This window comes from Petaurus breviceps, unplaced genomic scaffold (assembly GCF_028583685.1).
Source record: "Petaurus breviceps papuanus isolate PSGF00001 unplaced genomic scaffold, PetGlider_PUasm1.0 80, whole genome shotgun sequence".
NCBI classification, from domain to species: domain Eukaryota; kingdom Metazoa; phylum Chordata; class Mammalia; order Diprotodontia; family Petauridae; genus Petaurus; species Petaurus breviceps.
Window position 1 is genome coordinate 22377472 of NW_027186540.1, and position 25182 is coordinate 22402653.

Consider the following 25182-nt stretch of genomic DNA (forward strand, 5'->3'; position numbering starts at 1 on the left):
AAGAACAAGAGACAAATGACAAACCAGTAGAATTCACAGGGCAATTTCAGAGAAATGTCAGATTAAATCACCTTGCCACACTGTGATCAAACTCTACAGATTCACCAAAAAATTGAATTTATAAGGGTATATAGATCATACTCATAATAATTTCCTATCTAGGGCATAATATAAGTAAAAAGCCAGATTCTACAAATTATATTCTAAAGTTTACCATACCTTTATGTTCATATAACTGCCTGAAAGATGTAGAAAATACAAGATGCTATGCTGCTTATTTTTTAAATATAAAAATGCATATAATCAGAGACAGCAAAATACTGCCCTAACACATCTCTTTCAACAAAATCATCCATGAAGACATCAAAATTATGTGCAATTACACACACACACAGAGTACATATACATGTGGCACATATGGAATATATAAACAGATCTATATAAATGGAAGGATTTCCTACATAGGAATATCCTACAATAGGAATACATTGAAATCATAGGAACGTATACACAATCTTACATAATTTGTATGAACGTATTTATACATGTATGCATCTGTGTACAATACACATTATGTCAAGATTTCATTTCTGTACATACACACATACACACACAAACATAGTACATATGTGCATGTGTATACAAAAGTCACCTTGTTTTCTGGTCCTCAGATTATTATCAGCAGATGAAGAATTAAACCAATATGTGTTCTCAGCAAAGGTGTCTACTCATTGTCATGGAAGAGATATGGCGAAGAGGTGTTTTCTATAGATGGTAACATCCTCCAGATGGTCCAATTTACAGATAACATTAATCTGGTCACATCAGAACAAAAAAGAATCTCCTAGATAAAACAAATAACCATTCAAAAAAAAAACAAAACATGGCCTGACTATTCACACAGGGAAACCCAAGAGGATGAAGAATACCTTTGTCTAGATTGAGACGTACAAATAAATGGACATCATAAAGACCTTGTCCATCAGTTTGCACACACACACACACACTCATATGTTTCAAATAGACATTAATCTGAATCTAGTGCTTAACAGGAGGAGGAAAATGAGTTGGACTTTGGGAAATAAACCAAAACTCTTCAGTATTTTATAGGGCTATAAGTTCTAGATTACCACAGTCTTAAAAGAATTAAAAATAAGGATCTCATAGGACATTGGAAAGGGATGTGCTATATGTGACAAGGCTAAAACACATTACAAACAAGGAGCTACAAGGAGCTACTCTGGAGAATTAGAATAAAGGATGTCATCAATGAAATACATAATTGAAAAGATGGGCTCATCATGTGGTGAAAACAAGGGATAACAAGCAGAGATTGTGTGTTCCTCTATTATTCTCACCTTATCAAAAGAAATCAAGGAAAGTCCCCAGAAAATTGGGTGGATACTGTATAGTAAACTTATAGGGAGAAATGGACAAGTACTGCATAGAATAGAGAGCTCCAAGTGGTTTTTTAACTGGATAACTGAAGGGAATCCAACTAGGAAAAAAAACTCCATCAATTCTGGTGGTACCTATCTAGTTTCATTTTCACAAGATTAGTCACTCTCTAAAGCCCTTACACAGAAAAATACATAACATTACTTACAAAAACTGGGAAAATATATATTTTGCAGAAAATAACTATAAAAAAAATTGACATCCAAAACGTGTATCATATGGCTACAATTGTGTAAAAGAACTAGGCTGCAAGACATAAGTGGTGAAAGGATACAGAAAGGCAGGTCTCAATAGAAAATATAAGCATGAACAAGAATCACATTTTTGAAATTCTCAAAATTTTTAATGACCAAGCAAATGCAAAAAAACCCCTAAGACTCCACCTAACAGCCATCAAACTGTTAAAGATGATATAAAACAATAAAATCCAGTGCTCACATCATTATGATAAAATAGGTAACTGTTTCACTACAGTTACAATTGTGAATTTGTATAACCTTTTTATAAACCAATACAATATATTAATTACATATTAAATAAGGAAAATGTGCATACTCTTTTACATCCAATGGCTAATTTCCAAAAAATAAAAGGGAGGAAAAAAAGCCTATATAAAAAAAAAACCCAAAAGAAAGAATTCCAGCAGCACTATTTATATCCACAAAAAAAAAAAGAAACAAACTAGGTGCCCATTAGTTGGGGAATGGCTGAACAATTATGGTATATGAATTCAAAGAACTATAACTGAACCCTAATATATTGTTATATGTTCCTAATTTCATTATAAACCAGACTACAAATGTTTATTTTCTAAATGTCAAAAAGAAAAAATGAAAAGAAAGTGATTATTTTACTTTGATATTCTGTGGTATTTAATAAATTCTGTGGTATTTAGGCCACAATTGAGTTTTCTAAGGTTTCAGTGTCATAAATCTCTACCTCTGATTTGTTAAGAATGCTTCACAAGGTTAAATAAAATAATATTGCATTGGTGGAAAAAGAAGTATTGATTATTCATGAAAGCAATTCAAATGGACTGAAACAAAAGTTTAAATTTGGGATTTAAACTAATACCTACCTAATGGAGATATATTCAAAATATTAATTTAGGTATATATTAATCAAATTAGGTACAGAAAAGCATTAATAAAATAATGTATTTTTGTTTACCTAAATACATGATAAACTATCATTGCAAAACATTTAACATTTTCCACAAGGGGAAAAAAAATACTACAGATCAAGTAAATCTGGAGTACTGATTTATAAAATCATGTATTTTACATGATTGTAAAAAGCACTGCACAAAAACACTGATGGCTCAAAATTAACTAATTAAAAAGGACTATGCTCATTGTATTTAAGTCACTATTATGCTTTCCATAATACTACTTACCATACTACAGAGGCATGATATTAATACATTAGTAAATGAAAGAAATATAACCAACATTTCTTCTTAAAGTGTTAATTATTCAATATGCTACCTATCAAATAACACCAAAAGGATCAGGAAAGCTTATCCAACATTTACTGTATATCTAAATGTATTTTGCATATAACATACGTTTATATATACTTTAAATTTTTCAAGTATAATATGTCTCCTCCAGAAATAACATCATTTCCCCAAATTGCTTCTCATAATTTTCTTCAGAAGCTTGACTTATAATTAAAAAATTAAACTCTAAGTTGTTTTCCCCCACAAAAACATTAAGTCAGAATAATACCTGTTAGTCCTAAAACATAAATTGACTTTTCTCTTTCAGTAATAACCATCTTTTAATTATAAACAGTTTACAGTTAGAGAAGAAACAGAAATTTTAAGTAAATTTACAAGAACTTTTAGAATCATAAAAGAACTGCCAAGATCCTTGTAGACATTACATTCAAATGCAAAATATAGTGATTTACTACAATACTACTCTGAAAAAATCCAACTGGTACTAATTCCGTTAAAAGAAAAAAAATCACATAACTAGAATTGAGCCAGTAAAAATACAAACAAAAATATTATAAAGTAATATAGTAAATGGCACTCAGGAGATATTTAATTTATGCAGTTTATAGTTTGTAGATGGAGAAGAAAAGGAAAAGAAGAAAAACAACAATTGCAATAATTAAAGCTTTGTTAACTATTAGGGAAAACAATGTGGAGATATATATTCATTTTTACTTAAATTTTTAAAAAGTGAGCAGTGTTAACTGTTGATCATGAGGTGAATCCTTTAATTGTAGCTCAAAGGTACAAATGTTTTCTAAACTATTAAGAGGTTTAATAAATGCAAAAATTAACAAAAAAATTAAAATTTCTTCTCATTACTTGCTGAAGAAACTCTTAAAAAGAAAATTCGGTGTAAATTTCATACAGAAACTAAAAAATTCAGGGCATATGTCAAATTGCTTGCCTTTTATTCAATGAGTGGGGAGGGGAAGAAGGAAGAGAGGGAAAGAATTTGGAATTCAACATCTGAAAAAAAGAATGTTAAGTGGGGAAAAAATGAAATATTAAATTTAAGTGATAGAAGGCAAAGAAATTAAAGGGGATACTGAAAGCTGAAAAAAAAAATTCAGGATGAAGAATGTAAAGTAATCCCTAAGAAGAGATAAAGGCTTAATATGTTATATATTAAACACATCATTAAAAGGTAGATTTAAAGCCAAATAAAATTTAATTTTTTTACTATTCTTCACTTTTTTCTCAAGGCAAACTGATTTCTTTTACATCCATAAGTCAGTTGGAAAAACACAAAGTATTGCTGTTGTAAGCCTAAAAAAAGTGTATAATTTACTTTAAGGTAGAGAATACATTCAACATCATTGAAAAGACAGTCTCCAGTTTTTGTTTTGTGCATAAAATTTTTTTGCATAAGAAATGAATATAATGAAAGGTCACCTATATCAATGTCAATGTTCTTTCCTCAGACAAACCATATTTTCTAAACCAAATATGGTATTTTTCTAAACACAATAGGTTGAATGAACAAGGATTAATAACTAAGAACATGAGTAATGTTTTCAACATTTACTGTGGTAATGCTGCCATCTAGTGTACATACAGTTAAATTATTATTTTTAAATGTATTCTTTTTTTTTTTCTTTTTGCCTTTTGGAGGGCAATTGGGGTTAAGTAACTTGCCCAAGGTTACATGGCTAGTTTTTTTTGTGTGGGTGCTAAGTGTCTGAGGCCAGAACTGAACTCGGGTCCTCCTGACTCCAGGGCCAGCGCTTTACTCACTGCGCCATCTAGCCGCCCCTTTAGTATTCTTTTCAAAGAAAGGCAGCCATGGGTAATGGATAATGAGCTGGCCTAGGAAACGGGACTATCTGGGTTCAAGTCATGCCACTGATACATATCTGATGTACAATCCTGAGAAAACTACTTAATCTTACAGGGCTTGAGGCAACTCCTTAAGATAACAGGTTTCAAAAAACGTTCTGACCTATAATGGGAGGTTGAGTTCAGGAAAATAGAGAAATATCTCAATGTAAAATCACAGGTGTATTCTCCATCCCAATTGAGTATTCAAGGGATTAGGAAGTGTACACAAAGTATACTTACACTGCTAATTAAGCCACACAATTTAAGTCTAAGCTAAGACAACCTTTAAAGCATTCTCAAATGATTTCTTCATTTGTTTCAGAATTTCTGATTTGTCTAGTTTTCTACTTTTTCCTTAATGGTCTCCTTTCATATTGGAACCCAGACAGGCGCATGCCGATAGCTCCCAGGCGGCCTTGTCCAACTATGACTACGAGGAGCACAAGGCCTAGCAAGCGCATCAGGGATGAGGACTACTACCAGCACTCATGAATCAATAAGCCTCATCAAGCACCTGCTACATGTGATGCACCAATAAAGAAATACAAAGAACCACACAATCCCTACTCTTCAAGAAGGTCACATCTACCAGGGAGACACAGACTAAATACAAACATAATAGAGAACAAATACAGGCAGCTAGGAAGCAAAGGCTAATATCAGCAGTCGGGAGGAAGGGCTTCGGTTGAAGGTTGATATTTGAGCTCTGAAGTGAGGGATTCTACAAGGAGAAGTGAGGAGGGAATTCCAGGCATGAGGTACAACCAGCAAAGGCAAAAATAGCGAAGATGGAATTCCAGCTGAGATCTAGTTTGGCAGGATCAGGGAGTATGGGAAGGGGAGTAATATCTGTCTTGACAGACTGAATGGGGTCTGAATGTGAAAGATTTTAAGAGTCAAATAGACAAATTCATATTTTATTCTAGAGGCAAGAGGTCAGCCCTGGAGTTTCCTGAATAGGGGAATAACATGGTTAGATCTGTGCTTTGGTAGCCAAATAAAGCATGGGCTAGAGTGGGGAAAGAGCTGAGACAGGAAAACCAATGAAGAGGCTACTTTAACAGCGTAGCAAAGGGGTGCTGAGTCCTACCTAAGGTGGTGTTTGTGTGAGTGGAAAGGTCTGACGTGAAAATGCTGTGGAGGCAGAAATGGCCAGATCTGGCACCTAACGGACATATGAAGAAAGGGATATTGTTAATGCTGTTGTTCAATTCCTCCTTTCTCCAAGAGGACCACTGACATCAGGAGGGTGAGGACTCGCTTGTGAACTGGATTTAAATGAAGAACGAGAGAGAGAGACAGGAAAATACCATGGCTCCAACCCTGAGAGAATAGAAGAATAGTGGTACCTCAGACAGATATGGCCCAGACGCCACCAATATCTGGCCACAGTACCTGCGGCAAAAAGTAGCACTTAACAAATGCTTATTTACTAACTGACTGAAAACAAAATGTCCCAGGGTCTTAGACCAATGCTTAGGGAAGCGACTAGGGCTCCCTCTTTTTGTCTTGGCAGAATAAATATTTGCTTATTTATCCAAATGTCCTATTGATCCTGTTAGTTTGGGAAAAACAACAATGTGTGGATTTATTTCATGAATGCTAGATCTAGCGAGTAGTGGTAAATGTCATCAGGAAGTACTTATGAAAATATGATTCCAAATACTTTTAAACTTCATATATACCTTCAAAAATTCATTTGTGTGTACTTTTTTAGACTTTCAAGCTAACAATATCGGCAACTATTGAAACTATTTCCTAGAAAACTAAATTGGGAAAAAAACCTTCAATTTTAAAATATAACTGATTTGCTACATTATTTGACTTACTAAAAGATCTTTAAGAACATTTGCAGAGTTCAAATCTGACTACAATAATCCCATTCCATAAGGCTAGAGACAAATGCTATGAGAAGCGAATACTTCAGAACTACTGCTATATTTTACTTCTAAGAACTCTTAATAAAATAGTCCTTCACAAACAAAACAAAAGTATTTCCTGTACTGTTTATAGGAAAAATTTCAAATCTCTTAGTTTAGCATTCAAGGACTTTTTCAAGTTGGTCACTAACTATCCTCCCTATCTTTAACCCTCATAAACTCTCTATTCCAAATAAACTGACCTCCTCATAATGTCTCCCAACACATACCTATTACTTTCCTGACTTTTTCCCTTCCTTTGCTCAGTTCTACAACATCCCCAAATGCCTCCCTTGCTATAATTCACTACCCTTTAGCCCATCCACCTCAAGGTTGACTCTTCTTGTTCCAATCTGGAACTCTTTTCTCTGAAATTGATATTTATTTATAGCTTTTTTTTCTTAGTATTTTTTCTCCCCTAAGTAGTTCCCTGAGGGCAGAAACCATATATTTTACCTCCCATATACCAGAGCACCCATATTTTAAGCTAGAGAGAAGATCTGTGGCCATCTAGTACAGTACTTCTTAAACTGTGGGTTGTGACCCACATTTAAGAAGCACTGAAGGTGCTTCAAGTGGAAAAAATTTAAGAAGCCCTGAGTCCAATTCCCTCTTTTTAAAGATGATAATAAACTGAAGCCTATTACCTGGGTGACTTCCTTGCTAAAGGTCACACAGACAGGTAGTAATTGGCAGAGCTAGGATTCAAATCCAGGTTGCCTGAATCCAAATCCATCATGATGTTATCAGTTGTAGGTTCTGGAAGCACAGATTTGCTTTGTTAATACTGGCCTAGGAGAGTCAATTCTGATAAAGAGAAACCCAAAACCTACAATAACTTCCAATATTGAACATAGTTTTAAAAATTATTATATAAAATTTTTATAAAACAATGAACATTAAAAATTATCTTCACCCCTTGTGTGCAATTATAGCCATATATACCTGTATGTATGCATGTTTGGATAGTGTGGATAATTCATGAAATGGTTTCAAAAGCAGAAAACCTCACATATTGTCATCTAATTTTACCCTTATTGTAAGCCTGTGAAAGAAAGGCCTTAAGGTACATGTAAATATAATAAATTTACTTTGTCACATAACAGAATGTGAGAGACAATATGTACGTACCAGAAAGAGTTTCTGCATAGGGACATTTAATTTTGAGTTCTGATTTCCAATACTTAACTAGCTGTGTAACTTAATCTCTGAGGCTGTTTTTGCATACATCTTTTAGTTCTAGCTTATTAATTAAAACCTATGATTTGTGGAATCCTTATCCCAATAACATAAATGAAATGAAATTTCTGTTTGGAAGTTTCCCTTCAGCAAGTGAGAGCTAAGTATCTTTCGGGAACCCATCAGTAAAAGTGACCACCCTATAATATTAACATTCCTCCTTAAAATGTAGATCACTTCAAATACTTTTTTACATATCCTCACTTGTTAAAGCACATATATTCTTTATTTTTATAGAACTGCTGCCACCTAGTGAATTATTTTTGAAATAGACATAAGCTAAAAAATTTGATAATGACTAACTTCCCAATACCAATTGCCATTAGGCAAAACAATGAATAACAGTCTCTATAAGTACTACGGAAATACAAAGATTCATTTTCCTCAAGTAAAGTTACAGAAAATATAATTTCCCTGCCTCAAGTCTTTTCTCACTGCAGTCCAGCTTCCAGTCTGCTATCAAAGTGATCCTCCTGACATGCAGGACTGAACAAACTACCCTTCTATTTAATAAAATCCAATGACTCCTTATTACCTCCAGAATCACATGAGAAACGCTCAGTTTGGCGTTAAAGCCCTTCAAAACCCGAGTCCTTCCTACCATTATTCTTACCTTTTATTCCCCAGCATGCGTTCTATGATCTAGTGACACTGGTCTTCTGGATGTTCCTGAACACAAGACACTCCCTATCCCAGCTCTGCATTTTCACCAGATGCCCACCATCCCTAGAATGCTCTCCCTCATCTCTATTTTCTGGCTTCCTTTAAGTCTCAGCTAAAATCCTGCCTTCTACGAGAAGGCCAGCCCAACTCAACACTCCTGCCATCCTTCTAGGATTACCTCTGTGGTTTGTTCACAGTTGTCTGTATGTTCTCGCCCCCATTCTAGAAGGAGCTCCTTGAGGTCACAGGGGCTGTTTTTGCTGGTATTTGTATCCTTAGTGCTTGGCACACAGTAAGTTTTTAAGGAACGCTTATCAACTTACTAATTGATCAAATTTAAACACAATGATTTATACAATGGAAAAAAAAAATCTCTGGAGAGAACCTGGATTCAAATTTTACCTTTGAAAATTACTACATAAATATCTGTAAAATGAGGACTAGACGGTCTCTGAATTATAGATCTTTGTTTTCCAAGTCCAGTTCTATGATCTTATAATTTCTATTTTTTATTTTATTATTTTTATACTTACATATATATCATAAACTTAAATGTTGGAACTTAAGTACAAAGAAAGAAAAAAATGTCATGTGCACAGCAGAACATAAAAGAGGATTCAAAATACGTAACAATAAATTTTCATTTCAAAAAAAATTGTATGATAAATAATACATGTGTGGAGAATTGTCTATCTTTTCTTTGCTTCCTTTTAAGTTTTCTTTTGTTCTCTGCTGTGCACTTTTTTACTTTGTTCTTTTTTCCCCTCCCCGCCACAACCCCCCAGAAGGCAACAATAAAGTTTAGATGTTTCTCTGTAGCTATAGATACACACATACACATACATACATATACAAACATTTACTTTTCCAAACAAATTTTACTCCTGATCTTTGTTTTTATGAATGTGCATATCCCTCCTGCCTCCTCTACTTTACTTCTATCCACTACCTTGCCCTCCTATTTCTTGCCTACCCCTCTCCATGGATCCCTCCTTTATCCTCCCATTCCCATAAATCTAAACACCTTTCTATACAGCCCTTTCACCTATTCCCTCATTTTTCCCTCTAAATATCCCTCCCTTGTCCTCTCCCCCCTCCTTATGTCCCTACCATTTGATTTCTTCTGAATTTAGAAGACTTTTATACTTTTCTAAATACATACTTATTGTTCCCTTTTAAACCCATTCCCTATGAAAGTAAGTTACCAGAACTATAAATCCTCCTCCTCCATCTAATTCCTCTGTATTGATTCTTCCTCTTGCACCTCATTTGTATAAAATAATTACTCTTTTCAGCTGTTCCTAAATGGTCTTACTTTTAAAATTCGCATCATACTCAAGTTTACCCCAATCTTTCTTATCAGTTGCCCAATTATTAATAAGAATCTTAGACATAATTTTACATATTAAAAGTAAACAGTTTGTCCTTATGAATCCCTTATAATCAGTCTTTGGTACGTGCCTTATATTTCTCTTGGTTCTTATATGTCATATCTTCTATTAAGTTCATGATATTTTTTTAACAAAGTCTTGAAAGTCTGAGAGTTTATCAAACATCCATTTTTTTTTTCACTCAAGATAATACTTAACTTTGCAGGGTATAATATTTTCAGCCCAAGCTCCAGTTCTTTGGCTCTTAGATATACTTTGTTCTGAGAACTTCAGTCCTTTAATGTCTCTGCTGCTAGGTCTTAGGAATTCTAATCATGGCACCATCATATTTAAATTGTTTTAATCTCGATGCTTTTAATATTTTATCCTTGAGCAGGGGGTTCTGGAATTTGAATATGATATTGCTATGAGTTTTCCTCATAGGATCTCTTTTAAGTGGTGATGGATGAATTTTTTCTAGTTCTACTTTCCTACTCTTGTTCTAATGCTTCAGCACAATTTTCTTTAATTATTTCTTGTGTTATTGCATCAAGATTCTTTTTTATGATCATAACTTTCAGTTAGTCTGATTATTTTTATATTTTCTCTTCTAGATCTATTCTCCAAATCTGTTGTTTCTCTTGTGTTTCATTTTTATAAATTCTGATCTTAATTACAGGTATTATTTCTGATGAGCATTATTATTTCTGATCTTAATTATTTAAATTTTCTAAATGAGTAAAGTTCCATCACATAAAAAAAATTGAAAATCAATCAAGCTAAAGCCTTTAACAAATGCGAATTTGGATTAAAGATTAACAATTAGCCTGATGATCTATGTTCACAATTTTTCTCTAAACATCATTAACTTTTCCTGAATTTTGACTTCTTTATTTAACTCTGAGATACTGATAGGAAAGAACAGCTATCTTATTTTTCTAATAATATCAATTAAAACTAAGCCACATTTTCTTCAACAACAGAAATATCTAACTGCAAAAATTCTGACAAATAGGAACATTTGTACTATGTTCTCGAAACAAAAAACTCCCAATGTATACATCCCAAAATTTTCTTTGAACTATAATAAAGGATGATCATAAATTTGTATCTCCTCTATGTATGTATGTGCTCCCCTGCCTGAATTCAACTCCACAAAATTAAGATACCCTCTGGTGTCTGTTTCCTCCCTCTGACATTTCCTGCCTCCTTTTGTGTGTCTCCAACTTTAGCCTTGATGGCAGGAACTTTTTTTTTTTTAATTAATTGTATTTCCAGCACTTAGCACAGATCCTGGAATATAGTAGGCACTTAATAAATGATTACTGGATTGGATAAATTAGAATACCTCCCCACCCCCCACAAAAAATCTAGACCTAAAACTTTAAACTACTGAGAAGCTGTTCATTTTTCTTTAACACACACACACAAAACGTTTTCTTTTTTCACATTAATTAACACCATACTTTTTTTAAAGTGTGACTTTTATCAGATATAGTGTAACACTTCAAGGAGCTCCCAAAAGATGATGGAAAAATAAGATAATATAAAATCTATACTCACCTGGGAGAAGATATTTGCAGTTGGAGCAACTCGGCTGTCCACAATACTGTATAATATTGCTAACAATCTGTCCAGAGGAAATGGCTTTGGTCCAAGAAGATGATTGCTAGTCTGTAAGAAAGAGATCAATTAAATAGATTTTTCCTAGGAGCTGAGCACCCTTATTCACTGCACTGCAAAATCCTAAAGGCAATATATTTACACTTTACATAGTCCCTGAAGGGAAACCCTGAAAACTATCCAACCTAAAATCTCCAACAAATATAACAGAGGACTATAAATCAAAACTATGCAAGACTCTTCATGGTCAAGATTTTTAAAAAAAATGTTTCATTTAACACTTTCTGAATTTCCTTTCACTCCCTCTTTCAATACCAGTATATTGACAAGAAAACAAATTATTTTTCCTCACTATCTTTAAAATTCAATTATGATAAACATCAGGGATTATCATTTCATTCTCAGACATCAGTTAACAGCTTAGGGATGGATCACCTAAAGTAAATTATAATGAATATTTTGTGATCTGTGTAGAAGATGCTGTCAGTCTAAAAAAAGTGGAGATGGCAGATTTGTAAAAATCTAGAGCTAAGGCCTAGAAAACTCTATTTATTTACAAATAAAATGACATACAAATTTCATTATATATCACTGAGAAAAAGATAAATTTAAAATGCACTATGATCAGTGCTCAATGAGCTTTTACCCAATACATTTATCAATAATTAGAAAATAATGTATAAAAATTATTATTTTTAGAAAGAATATACAGGAGTAAATCATTACAGTGGAAAGATTTGGAGTAGGAGGACCTGTATTTAAATCCTCCCTCAAACTTACTACGGGGAAAGGCATTTCCCTTCTCCAGATCTGCTTCCTCAATTTGAAAAATGAGTCAACTGGACTTAAATGATCTTTTCTTGGCAAAGACATTGGAGTAGTTTGCCATTTCCTTCTCTAGTTCATTTTATGTATGAGGAAACGTAAGGCAAACAGGGTTAAGTAACTTGTCCAGGATCACAAAACTAGTGTCTGAGGCCTCAATTGAACTCAGGAAGATAAATCTTCCTGACTTCAGGACCAGCACTTTATCTACTGTACCACCTAGCTTCCCAGTTCTTTAAAGTTATTTTTGATAAAGGCTTCATTATGGCATAGAGGTAATCTGATTTTTGTGAAAGCTCTGTACCAGGATATAAGCTCTGATTCTAGTAACCTGAAAAGGCTTTGAGTATTCATCTTATGACCTTCATTAGCAGCCATAGATTCAATTATCATCTCTATACTGATGATTCCCAATTATACTTACTTAGTCTTAACCTCTCTGCTGACATTGTCTTTTATCTCCAATTGCCTCTCAGACATCTTAAATTTAACCAATCCCGAAATAAACTCATCATTTTTCCCCAAAAACCCTTCTGTCTTCCTAACTTCCCTATTCCAGTTGAAGGTATCACCATCTTCCCAATTTCCCACATATAATCTGGGTGTCATCTTTAACTCCTCACTCTCCATATCCACTCTGTTGCCAAGGCCTGCTGATTTTACCTTTGCAACATCTCTGAAATATGGCCCCTTCTAACCTTTTTTGCTACCACTATCCTGATGTGGGCCCTCAATAACTATGCCTGGCCTATTGCAATAACCTGTTAGTTGGTTTCCCTGCCATAGGTCTCTCCCTTCTCCAGTTTACCCTCCACTCAGCTGACAAAATGATGTTCCTAAAGCAGAGGTCTAACCATGTCACTCTCCACTCCCATACTTAATAAACACCCGTGGCTCCCTATCACCTCCAGGATCCAATAGAAAATCCTGTTAAGCATTCAGTCCTTCGGAACTTGGACCCTCTCCTTACTTTTCCAGTCTTCTTGTAAGTTACACCCCTTTCTACCCATACATTTTGCTCTCTTGCAATAGTGGCCTCCTCACTGATCCTCCCACCAGACCCTCCATTTCCCCCCCACAGACACTGTCATTGGCCTTCCCCTCAGTCTGGAATGTTCTTTCTCATCTCCACCTCCAGGCTTATTTGGTTTCCTTGAAATCCCAGCTAAAATGCCACCTTCTACAAGAAGCTTGTCTTGATCCCCCTTACTTCCAGTGTCTTTTCTCTGTTGATTGCCTCTAATTTATTCTATTTATGTCATATATCTACATGGTTGTTTGTATGTTTTCTCCCCCATTAGACTGTGAATTTCCTGAGCTCAGGTTATCCACAAAATGTGATAGTACATCAGACTTAAAGCTTACAATGAGCTGATATTGCAGATGGGGGAATGAACCTGTAACTCACAACTCAAGAGCCAATGACTTTGTCTCTGTATCTGGAGGCATTAGGGTGCTTTGAAGCTAGCAAAAAAGACATTCAAAATATTTACATTTTGTTGACAGTTATATATTCTGAGGGAACAAAGAGAAATCTGTAGGACAAATAACCATACTGTGAAGAATTTCTGTCATAGTTATACTTTTCAATTCCACATTTTTATTTTTAGATTTCCTGAATATTATTATCATTTTTCTATTCCTTTAAATTTGGATTTAAAAGGTTTTGTACACTAAGAAGCGTGATTTGATTTTATGTAGAAAGCCAAACTTTTAATGCTAAAATGAATATATTAATATCTTTTGTTTCTCTTTATACCTGATACCTGATACACCAGTTATATGTGCTATAAATGGAAAGTAGTTGCACTTTTTACTACCAACCCCTCCATTTGAGGTACAAGAGTAATTTACATTCTGTGATGTTGTGGGACAATCCAGGAGAACAAGAAGAGAAGAGGGTACAAGCTCTTGGGCTACCACCTAACAAGATTCAAACCTTCCACAATTTAAACTACTGTGGCCAAAAAACGTTTTACATAGACAACTATCTGGTGAAGAATCTCCCTGTACTTAACTAGAATGGTCCTGATATGAGAGATTTACAATCTGTATGAGACCATAAACAAAGTATTTCCAGCTTGGAAGCACCTGACAGAATCAGAACTCTTCTGGTAAAGCCTTTAAAAACTCACAATCACTTACATCCGAAAAGGAGGCACTAGAATAAGGTTTTAGAAAACTTTCTAGGCCCATCACTTCAGTGAAACACATAAATCTTAGCTATTAATGATATCTCCATCTCCTAGGAAGAAATATACACAGCAAGATTTTTCTTATGAAAATAATGAAAACGGAAATACCTTTTCATGCTTTTTCATAAAACTAGCTTTCTTCATTTTCCCATGATGCTGAAAATGAATTAAAAAAAGAAAAACAAACTGAAAAAGGTTCAACAATCAATCAACCAACAAACATTTAAGTACCTATCATGTACTAGGCATGGAGGACACAACTACAAAGAATGTAATATATCTATTATATATATATATATGCATGCACAGAATATAAAGATAAAATTGTTAAATATAAGGTAATTTGAGGGGAAAACAGGGATGTGCTAGAGACACCTCCAACCATCTAACCGCTAAATTTTCAGTGTGAACATTTACACCTCAGAAATCAGCAAATGACCCAAATCACAGCTTGATTTAGTGTTTTGTTAATTGCTTAGACTTAAGTGATGAGAAAATTTTAGTAATGCAAATTAAACTCAAAAATACCCCTGAGCAGGCTTTTTTTTTTTCAGTCAGGTAAACATTTATTCCCACAACCCTGGAGGAAGGACACTAGCAGTTAAAGTGAAGAGGAAAGGTCTTACATGGAAGGTGGTATTTGAGCTGAGCCTTGAAGGAAGAGAGGCATTCTAGAAAGTAGAGCTAAGGCAGCAGTGAATTGCTGACATAGTAGAAAACTGCTGCAAAGGTAGCGATAGGTCACAAGAAGGTAATGAAATAAAGAGAAGGCCAGTTTGGATGGATCTCAGGGTGTGAGGGGGGAAATAATGTACACTGCAGCTAGAAAGATGATTAAAAGGAAACATACAACTCGGCTGATTGCAAAAGAGATCAACTTGAAAAGAATGAAGTTTCATTGCTTTAAACTCTGTTAAGTAAGTTGTGTTATTTGTATCATCCACAGTATCCTCTTGCACTTTTATGTGTTTATTTTTATTCCTATAATTCAATACATCAGAAGATCTGTGATTTGGTCAGTGTTGGTATTATCTCCTTTGATGCAAGAGCACAACCCTTATACACCTTGGTAGAATTTCATGAGCTGCTATGACCATAATATTTCATCACTTTGTGATCAGCCTTTTGGTGAAAAGCCTTTTCCAACTGTGTGTCAGTCAGTCAATAAACATTTATTAAATATTTGTTGACCTGATTTGTGAATTTAATTCTTGATGTGAATTGAAGATATTTCAATTAGAACTTGAAAAAGGCAGAAATTTGTTTTTATGTTATCTATGAACAAAGAATTCTCGAAGTAATAGTGCAGGGGAGCCTTGTTAACCTTAAAAGAAATATCTTTACTTTAAGCAATGTTTCTATGAAAATTTAGATGGATGCTGCTACTTGCAAATTAATCTCATCTAGTTCTTGAAGCAGACCAATGAACTCTTACTTAGAAATATTTTGTCAGTAGTTGTCCAACTTGAATTACTGTGTATGTTAAATGGCTTTTCCCCTACCTTAATTCATTTCTCAGATAACAACATCCACCAAGAAGTTAAATATTCCTAAACCATAGGCATTCAGAGTGAAAAGAATGTCAAAAGTCATTTGGTCCAATCTATTAATGACCAAGAATGCCCTCTACATTTCAACAAATGATCAAATCTGACAACCTCTGCCTCTCCCGGTGACTCATATAGGAACATTTCTGTTAGCCTCAGTTCTACCATGTGAAAAAATGAGTTGAACTAAGATAGCTTCTAATGTCTCTTCTAAGTCTGGATCTATGAGCCTACTGAGGGTGGGGAGGTGACACTGCTAAAAATAACCTGTCAAGCTTTGATAATGATGATGAAATCTTGGGTTGCAGTGGAAATATGCATTGCTGTGTGATCCTTGGTGTTTCTTAAGACTCCATTTTATAATTTTGACTTGTAACGAAGTTTTAATTTGCTATGGAAATTTAGTGGGCTAGTTGAACCCCTACAATTAGGTCTCCCTGGCTATGTATTCTGATAAGTCACCATCTCCTACCCTGTTTCTTGGCACAGGATAATCACTGTCAAGATGGTCCAAGAACATTGAGTAAGCCCTTCACCTACCCTGCACCCAGACGGTCAGGGGGAATATCCTTAAAGGATTCTATAAAAATAGCACTTAAATACCAACTCAGTGTAGTGATCACTGCCAGTCTCTTGACTGCATTGTTGTCTTCCACCGTAGGCTGATGCCCAGAGATCCGCTCTTCCATTCCACAGGTATTTCTTAATTTCTTTAGTACCCTGTCCTCCAGGGTATTCCCAATCTCTCTCCTTCCTCCCAATTTTACTATTGGAACCAGTCAACTGAACCACTTAGATGGGAAATAGGCTGAGCATGAAACATTGTCCAAAACTGAGACTAAGTTTTCTGGCAGCTTCACCCACAGCTTCTTAGATCTTTGATCCACAGCCTCTGATCAGGGCTACGAATAGGATTCAGACCTAAAGTCACTGCCCCAGTGGAAGGGAGTTGTATTCCTAAAACTACATGCACAAAAACCTCAAGAACTTGGTAGGGGTAGAGGGAGATAGTCATGTATTTTTCAATTTCTGCTGTTTGTTGAAAATGAGAGCTTTAGAAAAAAAGAAATTAAGGGAATAACTGGTTAAGAAGATTGTACCTGTGAAGAAGATTTTGACTTCTGTACCACAGCCTAAACAAAGAAATGAAGGAGTAAAAATACTGGGGAATGGTAAAATATATATTTGCTTTAGAATAATAAAACAAGCTTATATTATTCAAAAGACATTTTCTTCATATTTGAAGATCTTCTTCTACTTGCATGCAACATATAATGCCATTGAAATTACTAATTTAACCATTAGGCATCTTGGGAATTTGAAGCAGTGTTGTTTTTTTTCTCCCCACCACTGACATACATGGACCATTTCAATAAATCCTTTACTGCATGTATTCAGAAGCTCTCAAAAGTATTCTTATATTTTCTTTCCTGCATTATGACATTCAAGTTTTTTAACTGGTCATGCACATACTATCATCAAAGTCATTTACTTTGACCTCTATAGAATTCATGTGTTCTTTTAACATTCTTGCTTTTTCCTTTTCTTCTTCTAAATTTTCTTCCATTTTAGTGTTTTTGTTAATCACTGCAGATTTTCCAACATGGATTCAATTTGTTTTCTAAGGTGTTTAATTTTGCTTTCAGAGTTACAATTTCTGACTTTCTTCATTCCTTATTTTAATAAGCTTTATCTTTTCAACTATTTTTGAGTTTCTTGTTCTTCCATGCTCTCTTGGGCATCTTTAGGAGTCTATTTTCCATCTGGCATAAGGGCTCATTTTTCTTCCTTTGTATTCTCTCTGAGATCCTACTCATTCTTCTTTCTGCTTTCAAGATTTCTGCTGATTCAGCTTTCTGAGTTCTGGATTTTTAATGAGTTTTTAATTCTTTATGTCTCTGATGGTTTTAGTTTAATAGTTGTATTTTTTGCCTCTTTAAAAACTCCTTCCACTTATCTTTTGGCACCTCTGCCTTGCTGGCAAGTAGAATTACTGAAGCTGGGCTGTAAGGTTCTTTTAGACTACTGACATTGAGAGATAAGATTCATTAACCCAGGTCCTTCACAACTGACACATATGTGCCAGATGTAGAATGATTACAACTAAATTCACAGAAGACAAAAGTAGGTAATTTAAAAAAAAAATAAATTAAGAGTAGAGAAGTCTTAATACTTCCCAATCCCCTTACCAATGGTGAGACAAATTCAAGCATACTCAGGTTTGTGCAGATATGGCTCTAGGAGAGGGACTCTGCGAGTGTAGTAACTGAGCCATCACCTACACCAACTACATTCTGCAAGCAGTGTCAGATGCTGATTAGGGCTGCGGGAGTGGACAGATGCATGCAGCCTGAGAGAAAGGAGGCTGAAATCCAATTGAAGCCTGTTCTTTCCCATCGAGGTTATTCAGGGCAGGAACCCAGGTTGCAGAATCCTATATATCCTGTCCTGTTGACTTATTTCTATATTAGTAATATGATTATTTTAAAAATATTTATCTTTTTTTTAAATCATAGTTTATTTAAATGGTTTGCTTCTGATAAGTTTTTTATTGGTCTTGTGATTTTTACCAGACTCAATTATTATTTAATTTACATTAATTTAATTCATTAATTTAAGGTATCACATCCATCTGAGTATATCTCTCCAGAAGGCTTATGCTGTTTTTCTATCTGTGAGCTCCAGGTACTTTAGTTATTTCGTTGCTCTTTTGGAGAGTTTTTTTTATTATCAGTATTTTGTTTCGTTCTTTACCTATTTTAGCTAATTTTCATTTATGCAGTTTTTAAATACTATTTTTCCTCACTGGTATTTCTATTGCTTTCCACAGGGATTCAAAGAGCCCAATTCCTTTTTAAATCTCTTATTCCATCATCTCAATGTGAAAACCCTATTTTTTTCCCCACTGAGCATTAACAACCCCTACTAAAATCCTACTCAAATCCAACAAGATGAAGGCACTGAAAGATCCTACAAAGTCAGAATGCCAGTGCTCAAAGGAACTAGCGATCTCATTGTTATATATTTTTTCTTCCAATGAAGCAAATGACAACCAATCCATGCCTGCTTAATTTCTGCTATTCTTGTCTACATTCTCCTATAAACTCAACACAAGAAATCGATCCAGGGTGCTGACAACTTTCTCACCATTTGACAGCATAAGGATTCCAGAAAAACACACAGGCTGTCCAATGGTTACCTATTATTTTTTCAACATGACCAACCCATCTTCCTTTTTGCTCATACAATTAATTAGTTAATGACATCCTTAATTCAAGTTCTCATTTTTAACTTCTTTGCAAGGGATTGCAGCCTACTCACATCTCTATTTAGCTAGCACTTCTATAGTATAGTTTCCTTTACAGTGAGAATGTTAAGACTTAAATGATTCCATTCAATCAGTACTATCTTTATGTGCTGGTCACTGGACAAATATCTCACATTTAGAGTGCCAAATGTTAAGTTAAAGTTCATAAATGGTTTAGAAATTATGAGATCCCTAGCATCTTCTGCTTCCTTTTTTCCCACTACTGAGATATACCACTTCAGTAGTTGAAGGAGATTCACCAATAGCAAGGAGTTTGTACTTTTGTAAACTTCATATATTGACCAAAAAATTACCAGTGTCCAGCCTACTGCTAAAGAAACCGAACTAGAAATGTCTAAAAAATAGATATGTAACCATTTGTCATTCAACACCCAATCTAATTTGGAAGAGTTCATTACCAACAGGTCTGTTTATGGCTTAATTTTTGGTTGCAACAGCTCATGTAGATCTTCAATTAAGGCATGAATAGTTTGTGATTTCCATCAGAAGAGAAAGTATCCAACCTTGATGAAGCAGTAGCTCTTTTTAAGTTCACACAACACCCCTAAAAAAGTAATCCTAATGTGGCTTTGCAGGTTAAGCACTTCCCCTCATCTCTAAAAAAATGGCTTACTGATTTATGCTTTTAAAGCAATTTTGAAAATGTAACTACAATATGAATGAATATGCATTTCTAAACAAAAGCTCGAATACAAAAAAGGCTAGCCAGGAAGTCATAGGAGGTATACAACAGAGCTAATTCAACAAAACCTATTTACATCAGTAACCACTTCAACAAACCCTAGTCAGGTTATTATTCTGAAGTTCACTAAAAACTTGAATCAGATGTGAAGTTGAAATGTGAATGATGTCATTCCTAAAATTATTTTCACAAATCTCTTAGTTGAATAAGTTGATTTAAAAGAATTAAACCAACAATGTTCTGAACTGATTTCATGAAGTAAAATTAGAAACCAAGGATATCAGTGATTATATTAAGGTCATTCATCATAAATGTGACAATAATCAAATTATTTTAGCGTATGGATAACAAGGGAAGTAGACTGTGTATTACTTGCAATTACACTGTTATAAAGATTACAATAATCAAATTATTATTAGTGCATGGATGCTATCCTGAATATCTACTACTTGTAATTTTACTGCCTATTCAAGTAATCTTTCCTTTAAAAAGTTAAATAATATATCTAATAGCATTTACAAATAGTGACAATTATTTCTATTACAAATAGTGACTATTATATTGTAACTGATATTATGACTAGACAAAAGGAACTTTACAGAACAAAATTATGTCTATTAATTGCTCTTCTGCAAACTGGAACACCAAAAAGATACATTCAAGTAATAGGCTGCTATTTTAAAGGTATAAACAGCTAAATTTGGAAGCCAAATAGCACTGCAACAAATATACTACATTTTTATAAAAATACTGGAAATTAGCCAAACTCTAAGTTAGTACTATTATTTGCTATAATAATAAAAATATTAAGTTAACAAATTTTATCACTACACTCAAGATTGATGCTTCAAAATCCAGCATACAAGGAATATTTCTATAAAATCAGTGAAAACAGTTTTCAGTTAAATTTAAAACAATTCAGAAAATATTCAAGGCCTACAATGTACTGAATATCAAGGAGGATACTAAAGAAATCTGGCACATTCTCTGGCTTGAAAGAGTTTAATATACAGAATCTAATTGGAAAAGTCTTTAAACATATGAAAAAAACAACAACCAGCTAACAATAAATAACAAGGCAATAAATACTATAGAAGATTATAGTAAGAAGACTAAACAAGGGGTCGCTAGGTGGCACAGTGAATAGAGGACCAGCCCTGGAGTCAGGAGGACCTGAGTTCAAATCTGGCCTCAGACACTTAACACTTGATAGCCATGTGACCTTGGGCAAGTCACTTAACCCCAACTACCCTACCTTCCCCCCTCTAGCCCCCCCCCAAAAAAAACAGAGAAGACTAAAAAAGAACCCTAAAGCTTTTTTCAGTTCTAAAATTCTTCAGGGCCCCCTTAAGGTGAACACTGAAGGGGAGGTTGGACATGGCTAGACACGTAACATTCCATTCGTAAAGAACATCATAGCAAAGTTACTTAGATGAAAATCAGTAAGACAGATCAGGGATGATAATGAGACCAATTCAACCAGAGCATATTAGACACCAGTAAGAGATAATATTAAAAAGGTATTTTTCTCTATATTTTATACACACATATCAAGGAATTAAAGGATTATGAAAAGAAGATGGGCTACTCATTTGCTTGTAGTAAACCCTCTGATCTATAGTGGTCTATTCTCAGTATGTCAATTTTAAATTAAATTATTTTTGTTCTATTTTATTAATATAGAGGTGTTTTTTTTAAGGAATTTGCCACATCCTAGTTTGCATCTCTTAGAGTTCCTCTGTGTGACTGTGTATTCTATGACATTTGAATCTCAAGACTTGTAAATGAGAGACCATTCAGCTATGTGCATTGTTCTGATGCCAGGGTTATAGGAGAGAAGAGAGGGGGAGACTGGGAAAAGAGAGGGAGGAAGGGGTGAGGGAAGGAAAGAAAAAAGGAAGGAAAGGAAGGAGACAGCCAGAATAACAATCCACTGGTACCCTTGAAATGTTGGGGGGAAATGTCAAAGCCCCCAAATACATGTGGTAGACCTGTTGAGGTGAAATGTTGTGACAACATGGGAAAAAGCCGCACAGAATGGATTCTGATCTGTATCAATGGAGAGAACTCCTGAATTGGTGAGATCACAAATACATTTAAGCATTTAAGATTTCATAAGCTTAAAATTAATTATATTTGTTCAGCTGCGCTGTATAAATGACCCTTTGCATATTTACAAAGGGGTCTGGTTTTGCTTCCTCGTTTAGCAAAAAATCGTATCTGGCATTCACACATTAAAAAAAACAAACAAACAACACTTACCCAATACTCTTGCCAATTTTATTCACTGCTACTGTCTCTCAGTTGCAAAACATTGCAATATGGAGGACCAAAGATAAGTACAATACAAAGCAATCAATGATCTAAAGTACAAGTGTTTGTATTGATAAATACTCTCAAAGACATGCCCCTTTCTTTCTAGGCTCCGATAAATTCCTAGCTATCAGCTTATAACCCAGATCAAGGGTGGAAAAGGAATAAATAAAAGCAGATCAGCAAAAGGAGAATATAACTCTCAACCTTTTAAAAGAAAGCTGACAATATTGAAATTGGAGAAAACCTAACTTTCCTATATTCACTTAACAATATAGACATTTATTAAGTATCTAGAATCTATCTAGAGCACTGTGTTAAGAGATATACAAAGTTTAGATAATAGTTCTGGCCCTTCTGGACTAAACACTCTAGTAAAAAGTCATCAATACAGATAATTTTGAATGAAAGCATTTCCTCTATTTTCCATGAGAATACTTTATTTCATTCATTCATTCATGTACGATGTACATAGGTTTATGATAGAGAGCCTAGTGTAGTGACAAATTAGGAGAGATCTAGATCAAAATCCTGCCTTAGCACTTCCTAGCTATGTGACCAAAGGCAAGTTACTTAGCATATCAGGGACTCAATTTCCTCATCTATAAAAATGGGGATGATATGCTTAGAATCCCTAACTCATAGAACTGTCAGAATAAAATGAGATAATGTAATGCACTTTGTAAACTTTAAAATGCTATATAAATGTCAACTAGTATTACCAACTTCATGCAACTGAATCTTCAATCTTGTGTAGTTGGATGTCCAGTCCAATGATGCAAAGTGCTTCATTTACATTTGCCTATCTTACACAATTCCTGTTCATGTCCTCTCATAAATTCTATATAATTTCCTTCTAACACTAAAAAGATAGCAATGGAAAACCTGGACTGTGATTCCATAATTACTAGAACCCATCTTTTTTTGTTCATAAATTTCCCATATGAATGAACAAAAGATGAGCATCGTTATTCCATAAAAATCTGAAGGCACTTCCCTTTTATAAGAACTTATGCTCAAAGAATAATTTTCTGAAATTCAAGACATTTTCATCCTTTGATTAATGGTGAGTAAATTAATAGTAATGAATTATGTATGTAAACTTAAAATTTTCATTTTATGATTAACAAGTTCATATATTAGGAACTGGTAGGGGATCTCAGAGGTCATTCAGTTCAACTCCTTCATTTCACAGTTGAGGAAATAGATGGTTGGGGGTCAGGGGTGGGGAAGGGGTTAAGCCTTACCCAAGGTCAAAGAGGGAGACAATGGTTGGGAACTCAAGTCTTCCAACTTCAAGCTAATGTTATTACCACTATGCTACAATGTTTATACTTTACATTTTCTGTCTAGATCTGTGATATCACTGGAGTAAGGAATTCCCATTAAGAAAATTGCCTCTACCAGTGCAGAAAGGCAAACTTTCTACAATTTATTGTTTTAGAGAAATGCCTGGGGCACTGAAAGAATAAATGAAGTTCCAGGAATAAGCCAGTATATATCAGAGGTAGGATTTGAAGTAAGGTCTTTTTGACTGAGGCTGGTCCTCTATCAAGCACGGTACAGTAGAACTTCAATTAAAACCACTTATTTTTCTAAATATCTGTGGAATCTTTTTTTTTTTTGTCTTTTTGGAGGGAGTAAGGCAGGGCAATTGGGGTTAAGTGACTTGCCCACTGTGCTACCTAGCTGCCCTGATCTGTGGAATCTTAAGGTATAACTCTAATTTTCCTAAATTTTCATGAATGTAATGAGGGTAAATTGGAGCCAGAGGCCTAAATGATGTATAACTTATTTTATAAAATAATATTCTCCAAAGCTCTGCCTACAGACTAATACAAGCCTAAAAAACATTTCTGGTGACCTTCACCATCTCCCTTCCATTATTCTCCTGAGTTAAACATTGGATCTAGGGATGACATATAGGCTACATAAAAAGGAAAAAAAATAGAAAAAGGAAGAGTTAAATTTGGCAATAATTGTGTTTTAATTCTGAATGTGACAGTTTATACTGAGATAGAAAGCAAACCTATGTAACTCAATTTTATCTTATATACCTATTTATTCATGGACCCTAGTAAAATTCTACTAATAGCCCACTCCCTAGGGCTCAAATACAAAAAATATTATGGAATAATCTTTTTAATTTTTTCCAATATAATTTTAGTGTTACTTAACACTCACAACATACCCCAACAATGCCCATACACAATAGCTAAGATGTGATAGCAAGACCACAGATTTGTTGATAGTGCCAATGAAACTATTCTGAAATTCTTTTAGTATAGAAAGGGCATTGCTTTCTGTATATTCCATTGAAAAATAATTTTAACATCCTCTTATGACAAAACTGGTTAACATTACTGAGATTATGAAAGAATATAACTTTTGACTGACACTATCCTTCCCAAGATGTTCTCTTTCTTAATTTACAATTCAGTTTCATGTCTGAATTTTATTATAAAAATTAAAAAGCTATTTTTAATTCCTTCCCAGAGGATAGATTTTCTAGGCTTCACAATAAATCCAGAGCTTCCAACTAAATATTTTTCAGTTAAAGGAATGACTTTAATGCTAAATCAAAGATGCATATTCTCCTTTCTAACAGAAAAGAGTCTCAAAATGGGATATTTTTAGTTTGTTATTTTAGCAGGAAAAAAAAATAAGAGTTCTGGTTCATAATTCACAAGATATAGGA

At 34.3% G+C, this 25182-nt stretch overlaps 1 protein-coding gene across 3 annotated transcripts in view; it reads right to left on the reverse strand.

Annotated features, from left to right (window-relative positions):
* LOC138176052 (origin recognition complex subunit 5) overlaps positions 1–25182 on the reverse strand; it is a 100163-nt gene that overhangs the window by 40942 nt on the left and 34039 nt on the right. Inside the window, exons 11-14 of one of the 3 annotated variants that reach the window (XM_069106797.1) lie at positions 17262–17294; positions 14723–14770; positions 11535–11645; positions 619–844 (exon numbers count right to left, since the gene is read on the reverse strand). In XM_069106797.1, coding sequence (XP_068962898.1) covers positions 725–844; positions 11535–11645; positions 14723–14770; positions 17262–17294 — 312 coding nt within the window. In that variant the 3' untranslated portion in view covers positions 619–724. Of the gene's footprint in view, positions 1–618; positions 845–11534; positions 11646–14722; positions 14771–17261; positions 17295–25182 lie in introns of those variants that run through there. The other 2 variants (XM_069106795.1, XM_069106796.1) reach the window with 2 other exon arrangements.